The sequence below is a fragment of the Metschnikowia bicuspidata genome (genome assembly GCF_001664035.1).
Source record: "Metschnikowia bicuspidata var. bicuspidata NRRL YB-4993 chromosome Unknown METBIscaffold_9, whole genome shotgun sequence".
NCBI classification, from domain to species: Eukaryota; Fungi; Ascomycota; class Pichiomycetes; order Serinales; family Metschnikowiaceae; genus Metschnikowia; species Metschnikowia bicuspidata.
This window is the reverse complement of record NW_017387739.1, coordinates 272,815-279,847: the sequence shown is the minus strand read 5'-3', so window position 1 is coordinate 279,847 and position 7,033 is coordinate 272,815. Positions and strand designations below refer to the sequence as shown.

Sequence of the window (7,033 nt, the reverse complement as noted above, 5' to 3'; positions counted from 1 at the left end):
CAACTACATCTCTGGAGTTTTCTCCAACTACATCTCTCTCTTATCTTTTCCAACTACATTATATCCAAGTATTCTCCAACTAAATCTCTCTCGAGCTTTCTCTACCTCCATTTCTTTCGAGAATTCTCCAACTACATATCTTGCAAGTATTCTCCAACTACATCTCTGGAGTTTTCTCCAACTACATCTCTCTCTTATCTTTTCCAACCCCAATCCATCCTAGCCTTCTCCAACTACCCGTCCCCCGATATTCCACCCCTAGATCCTCCAAAGAAAACCCCACCGTGAATAAGCGCCTCCAGCGATCTCGCAGCCCCAGCCACCAGGGACCCAGGGTCCGGCCCGAGCGCGCGTCGCGGCCTGCACACAGCGCGGCCCGCAGCGAACGCGTGAGACTCGCGATCCACAGACGCAGACGTGGTACTTAAAGTAGCACCTCCCGCCCAGCGGCCGTACACTATGGCCCACGCTCTTTTTCTGGTCTGCCCACATCTATCTTTTTTGATAGCAGCGCCCGCTTTGCCGCCAGCCGCCCCAACCCCTTGTCCCGCCCGCACGTGCAAACATGGGCGTCACCGGCTTGCTCCAGCAGCTCAAGCAGATCCAGGAAACCACGTCGCTCTCCAAATACAAAGGGAAAACGCTTGCCGTGGACACGTACGGCTGGCTCCACCGGGGGCTCATTCTGTGTGCGCAGGACCTCTGCACCGACGCGCCGACGCGCGGCTACATCACGTCGGTGATGAAGAAAGTGGACATGTTGCTCCATTTCGGCGTGACGCCAGTGATGGTGTTTGACGGGTCGCCGCTTCCGACCAAAGAAGGCACACACGTGGAGCGCCGGCTCAAGCGCGAAAAGGCACGTGCGCAGGCGCAGGCGTTGGTCAAGCGCGGCGACCGCAAGGCCGCGTGGAAGGAGTACATGAAGGCGGCGGAGGTCACGCCGGAAATGGCCAAGTCCGTGATGGTGGAGCTCGACCGCCGCCACGTGCGGTACGTGGTGGCGCCCTACGAGGCCGACCCGCAGATGGTGTACTTGGAGAAGACCGGCGCCGTGGACGGCATCTTGTCCGAGGACCTGGACTTGCTAGTGTTTGGCTGCACGCGGCTCATCACCAAGCTCAACGACTACGGCGGGTGCGTGGAGATCTGCACAGGCAACTTGCACAAGGTGCCGCGCATGCTGCTCCACACGTACACGCCGGCGCAGTGGCGGCTCGTGGCCATTCTCTCGGGCTGCGACTATACCAAGGGCGTCCCGGGCGTGGGGCTCAAGACCGCGTTCAGCCTCGTGCTGCGGCTCGGCGATCTCGCCCGCATCGTGGCTGCGCTTCGTGCGGACAACAAGCCCGTCCCGGACGACTTCATGGACGAGGCCTTGAGGGCGGACCTCGCGTTCCAGTACCAGAAGGTGTTTGACCCGGCCACGCAGGCCTTGACCACGCTTTGCGCCGTTGCGCCGGACGCCGGCCTCGACATGCACATGCTCGAGCTCTGCTGCGGCCGCCGCTTGGCCCCGCACGTCCACGCGGGCATCTGCGCGGGCAAGCTCCATCCGTCCTCGCACAAGCCGCTCGTTTCACGCGAGCAGAATTTGCTGGTGGCTCGCAGCCATTCGGTGAACGCCATGCCCGCGGCCTTCCGGGGCAGCACCACCACCACCGCCAGCAATACCAGCACCAGCACCGCTCAGGTTCGAAAACCCCTCTCCAGCTCGAGATCCATCGAGAGCTTCTTCCAGAGCTCAAGGCCCGTGTTGAAGGCGCCCGCCTCCACGGCGCCACGACCGGCTGGTGCCTTGAAAAGACCCGGCGACCCGGCCTCGCAACTCTCGCCCAGCAGCAAGAAGCTCCGGCGCTTCCAGAGCGTGCCGAGCCCCGGCGCCGGCGGCTCCACGCAGAGCAAGTTCTTCAGCTCCAGCCAGCCCATGCTCCCGCCGGTTGCTGTGCCGCGCGCCTGCCCCGGAGACGACGCTGACACAGGCTTTCTCACAGGCGACTCCGAGGTTCCCGAGTCGTCGTCCCCCATCCGGACCGGGGCCGCCGCAGGACTGGCCGGCTGTGATACCGACGACGACGGGGACGCCGCGTTTGAAGCCAGCCCCGCTGACTCCATGGCCAACAGCGCGGAGCTCTCCCAGCTGCTCGGCTCGTTGGCCGCCACGGTTGACAGCGACGCGGATGATGGCTACGAGAACGAGATCGACGAGTCCCCCATCAAAACTGAAAGAATCAGTCTTCTGTGGCGCCAGAGGTTCGCCATGGCCGCACCGGGCGGAGAAGACGCCTGTGCGTTTCCAAGCCCGAAGCAGACTTGTGTGAAAGCAGCGGCGGTGAAGGTCCAGCTCACTCCGACAAAGAATGTGCGAGCAGACCGCGGCTCGGCCCCAGAGGTGGATGATGCGCAGTCGCTTGACGACAGCCCCGTCAGCTCTCCGAACCCGCAGACCCCGGAGCATGTGCTCGAGAAGCGCATGCTCGCCGAAGACAGCTCCCAGCTCAAGTCCCTGCAGCCGACCTGTGTCAGCGAGATCGATGAGGACTTGGACGTCTCGCCGGTGCGTACTGCTCTCGTGCTGCCGAAGCGCAAGCCTGCCTTGAAGCTTCTGCGCTTTGCCTTTACTGGCCGCTGAAACATGCTATGCACGCCTCCGGCTTCATGAAGCAAGAATGGACCGTCCCTCTGTCCGGTGCCTCGTTACATTCCGTATGACATACCATCTAAAGTATCTATACTACTCACAACCCACGCAAGAGACTTGCTGCCACCGCGCCCCTTGTTTGGCCCTGCTGGGAAGCGTCTGTGGCATCCAGCAACTTGAACAACTTCCTAAACTTCTTCGCGTCGTGCCGGCAGAGCAACGCCTCGTCGCTCAAAGCGACCGCAGTGCTACCCAAGAGAGCAGAAATGGCTTTTTCGACCTCCGCCATGCTGGAATCGCTTCTGCACACCTTGACCACAATGACATCGGCCCGGGTTTCGTCCACTCCAAATCTCTTCAACGCGTCGTTGATGTTGTTCACCGGCGAAAGGCTAAATATGATCTCGGTGTTCACCGTGTTGGCCTTCATAGTGTCTTGCACCAAGTTTTGCACCGCCCTATGTAGCGCACACCGGAGCTGCTCTACCGAAATAAGATGTGTGGTGCTGAGAAAACAGTAGTCGAACGCTGGGTTTCGGGCCATGAGCTCTTTTTTCACTGTGGCTAGCGTCTCGCCAGGCACGTTGTCGTAGTACGCCACGAACACAGGGTGCGATGGGAACAGGGGAAAGCTCACTGCCGAAAATGCCATGTCTGGGTGTTTTTTTGCGGACAAGTCAGTCCTTGTGATAGCGCCATCTCTCATTCCTTCAGGCGGAGTGCGGCCCATGCCGGGGCACTGGATCGCGAAACCATGCGATGAGCAGAGAACCGGGAAACAGCAAGAAAAGGGGGAAAAGGGAAAATGCGTTTTTTTTTTTCTTTTTGGAGATTTGTGGCGTCCTTTCCTTATTCTTTATTTTGTTTCCTTTTTTTCGGCCCAGCGACTATTTTCTGGGGATAGCCTGTGCCATAGTGCCTCTATTCTCAGGGCCTGCGGTGCGCACCCTGCCTCCAACTCAATACACCTCGCCCCTCCAATACCAATGCATCACTCCACACAACTAAAGTCAGGCATACTTTTGGACTCAAAAAAATGAAGAGAAAAAAACATCTGATACGCGATGGTTGTGGTTACGCATGCCGCGGGCCGTCGTCTGTGGATCGTGAAGCACTCTGCGTTCCTGGAACATTCTGTCCATGAGACTTCTCAGCACACCCTGGCCCAATCTGCCGCGTCCCCAAATGTAGGTGAAGCGTTTGTTTCGAACCACAAGCTGCCGTGTCTTCCATACCGTCTTGGGTGGAGAGTATACACACCACTCGTAAATGTTTATGTCTCTTTGTTGATTTGAGTGGTCTTGTTTACTAGATATGTGGTTTTTTGATGCTGGAATCGAGAGGTCCATATATGGATCCACCTGGTCTGCCAGCGCTGAAATGACGCGGTCCTCGAATGAAAACCGGTCCTCGAATAAAAAATAAGCGGTCCTCGAATAAAAGATAAAATGAAAAACGGTCCTCGAATATAAGATAAACGGTCCTCGAATAAAAGATAAACGGTTCTCGACTAAAAAATAAGCGGTCCTCGAATGAAAAACGGTCCTCGAATATAAGATAAACGGTCCTCGAATAAAAAAACGGTCCTCGAATAAAAAAAACGGTCCTCGAATAAAAAAGAACGGTCCTCGAATAAAAGATAAACGGTCCTCTGACACCAGCTCCTCCAACCTTGCATCTTCGTGGTCGATTGGTGTAAAACCAGGAGGTCTTCTAATATTATTGCATTTACGTGGCCCTGCGATATTTATCTCGCGGTGCGGCCGGCCCCGCGACTTGGGGCCAGCGGCCCGCGGCCCTGGGGCCATGGGACCGCGCCTAACACGCGGGCCGAGCCAGGCAGCCCACGAAACCCTGCAAAACCACCCCCGCCCCCACCCAACGCCCCCGGCGTCACCCAGGAACTGGCCCCTTCTAGTCTCGTGAATGCGATGGTGCTACCAAAGGAAGCCGAAGAGACAATTGCCTTGCTTTTCCCGCCGGAAAACGACCCGGCGGCCAGCCCGGGCCCCCAGCGCACAGGCACCCCGACACCATACACGGTCTATCCCGAGGAGCTTCTCCACGCGACGCCCAACGGCAGCAAATGCTATGTGGGGCTCCAGAGCCTCACGCGGCTGTTTATGGACGCGCTGGGCGAGGAAAACCGCGCGCAGAGCCCGGGCGGCGCCGGCCCCAACAGACACTCCATCGTGCAGTTTGGCCTGTCTCGCTTGAGCGCCCTCCTGCGGCAGAAAGTGCATTTGTGGGACGAAACGGATGCCGACCACGCCGGCGGGCCGCGCGACGCGCCGGGCCGCATGTCTGTTTCGGGCAGCAGTGCCGCCAGCTCTCTATTCGCATGGTCTTCTGGAGATAAGTATATTGCTGCGCGCAAACGAGAGCTCCAGCAACAGCGGGAGCTTGCACAGAGGGAGCTTCCGAGAAGGAACGGTTCGGACCCGGCCCGGCCAGAACCAGAGCCAGCAGTGCCGCGAACCGCTGGGATGGCCGCTTGGGGGCTCGCGCCTCTGATTTCGGCCGGCCCTCTGATTTCGGCGGGCCCCCTGACTTCGGCCAGCCCTCGGGGGCCTGAAACACCACTGACCGTGGTCCTGCGGACGGAGCCGCCAAGCAGGCCGCAGCTCGATACATCGCCCGCTGGGCGAGCCACCTCAAAGCCAGAGCTCCGGGAAACAGGGCCCCCGCAGTCAGAGCCTCTGATCCGAGCCGCGCCTTCCAGCGGCCCACCTTTGGCCCGGCCACAGAAGTCCAACTTGGGCCACCGGCTCGCCGCAGTGGTGCAGCGTGAAAGCAACCGGTTTATCCAGGACCGCATCGACCTCATCAAGGCTCACCATCTGAAACAGGCCTCCAGAAAGCTCGACGAGCGCCGCCGCCGGGACCACGAAATGCATCTACACCGCGTGCAGCTCAAGGAGGAAAAGTACGCCAGCATCCTCAAGGCCGCCATCGCGGCGCAAAACACCAAGCGCAACTCGGGCTTTTTCGGGGCGCTCTTTGGGCCCCGGCCCGTCTCCAACAGCTTTACGCTCCCGGTCCCAGGGACCGGCATGGCCGCGAACACAGCGCTCCAGGACGGAAAACCCGGTCTGCTGGCGTCTCCTCCGCAAGGCCCGGGCCTGGCCTTGTCGCCTGAAACGCACAAAACAGGCCCGGAGACATCTGCGCAAGAAACGCGGGAACGGGCACAGCCGCCGAAAACAGCGCCGCTCGCCCCTGCCGCTGCCTCAGAGAGCGCCGGCCTTTCGCCGCTGGTCTCGGCACGCTCGTCGCTCGAGTTCGAGGCCTACCAGTCGTCTTCAGCCAACACCATGCCCAGCCATGCGGGGGGCGAGACGACCGTAAGCGGGCAGTGGCACACAACGCCTCAGAAAACCGAGGCTGGCCCGGCAGAAAACGTGCTTGGCCTTGCGCTCCTCGCACCAGACAATGACGCACCCAGCACGGCTCCCCCGCTGGGCGCAAGCGCGGCCTCAGACCTACTCTCTTTATAGAGCGTCCCCGTGCCGTGAAATGCATTGAAGATACTTGCCGCTCCAAAAACAGCGCCCTGTAGAAATGGCCGGCTATTGCGAGACGGCGGTGTCGCTTGGGCCGCGGCGCAGGTGCGGTGCTCTTTCCGTCTCGATGAAGCAGCTGAGCCCCATGAACGCCTCGTCCAACGCACGCTCGAACAAGGTCTTGAGCCGCCAGCCGCCGCCCAAAAACTCGCGGTTCTGCGCCATCTTGTTGACGTACGGATCGTAGTATGTGTCGGTGATATCCACCACGTCGCGCGTCGGCTTGCCCAAAAGCGTGTACTTTTTGTCCACGTCCCGGTCGCCGCAGAAGGGCGTGAACGGCGTGTGCGCATCCGCAGAGTCCAGGCCCGCGCCGTGCCGTGAGCCCGCTTTGTTGGAGAGGAATTTCTGGTCCAACTGGCTGGAGATCTGCTGGAGCTGCCGCTTGCGGAGCAGCAGCCGCTTGAGCTGCGCGTTCTTCTGCTGCTTCATGATCTCCTCCGCGTTGGCCGCGGACGACTGGAGCTTTTCCATCAACTCCACCACCAACTATTATGAAACAGCCTGGAGCTGTCTCTTAAACTACGAGTAGATCGGTTTATAGATAGTTCAGCCTTAGTGGATAGGCCTAGTCTATCTGTCGTATTCTCGATGTCTAAAAAGTGTTATCCTTCTTCAGGGATGTCTCAGCCTCACGCTCCTTTATAGTTCGGAACCCTTCTATACAGTAGGTGAGGGGTAACCCCGATCAGGAATGTTTAGACTCTTCGTCCTTCGTATTATACAGGATGCCCAGAATCTATAATCTGGCTCATGTCGTATCATAACATTATCTCCCCAAAATTAGAATGTTCGTCCTCGAACATTTAGTTATCATGGATAGAGGAAA

General features: G+C 59.1%; 4 protein-coding genes across 4 annotated transcripts in view; 2 read left to right on the top strand and 2 right to left on the bottom strand.

Annotated features, from left to right (window-relative positions):
- Window positions 1-565: 565 nt before the first annotated feature.
- Window positions 566-2,632, top strand: EXO1 (Rad2 family nuclease; the record flags this gene model as incomplete). Its single annotated transcript, XM_018858220.1, has 2 exons — window positions 566-2,088; window positions 2,173-2,632. 2 exons carry the CDS (start codon window positions 566-568, stop codon window positions 2,630-2,632), a joined length of 1,983 nt encoding a protein of 660 aa, XP_018709438.1.
- Window positions 2,633-2,738: 106 nt separating this feature from the next.
- METBIDRAFT_47767 (uncharacterized protein) lies at window positions 2,739-3,293 on the bottom strand (the record flags this gene model as incomplete). The annotated part of the gene is made up of 1 exon (XM_018858216.1): window positions 2,739-3,293. The coding sequence occupies one exon, from the start codon at window positions 3,291-3,293 to the stop codon at window positions 2,739-2,741; it is 555 nt and encodes a 184-aa protein (XP_018709437.1).
- A 1,279-nt stretch (window positions 3,294-4,572) lies between these two features.
- Window positions 4,573-5,780, top strand: METBIDRAFT_13946 (uncharacterized protein; the record flags this gene model as incomplete). Its single annotated transcript, XM_018854458.1, has 2 exons — window positions 4,573-5,567; window positions 5,687-5,780. The coding sequence occupies 2 exons, from the start codon at window positions 4,573-4,575 to the stop codon at window positions 5,778-5,780; spliced, it is 1,089 nt and encodes a 362-aa protein (XP_018709436.1).
- Window positions 5,781-6,210: 430 nt separating this feature from the next.
- The window catches only part of TFB3 (TFIIH/NER complex subunit), a gene marked incomplete at both ends in the record, with an annotated part of 3,369 nt that continues 2,546 nt past the window's right edge, over window positions 6,211-7,033 (bottom strand). The window contains one exon of the mRNA XM_018854457.1: window positions 6,211-6,681. Coding sequence (XP_018709435.1) covers window positions 6,211-6,681 — 471 coding nt within the window. The remainder of the gene's footprint in view (window positions 6,682-7,033) is intronic.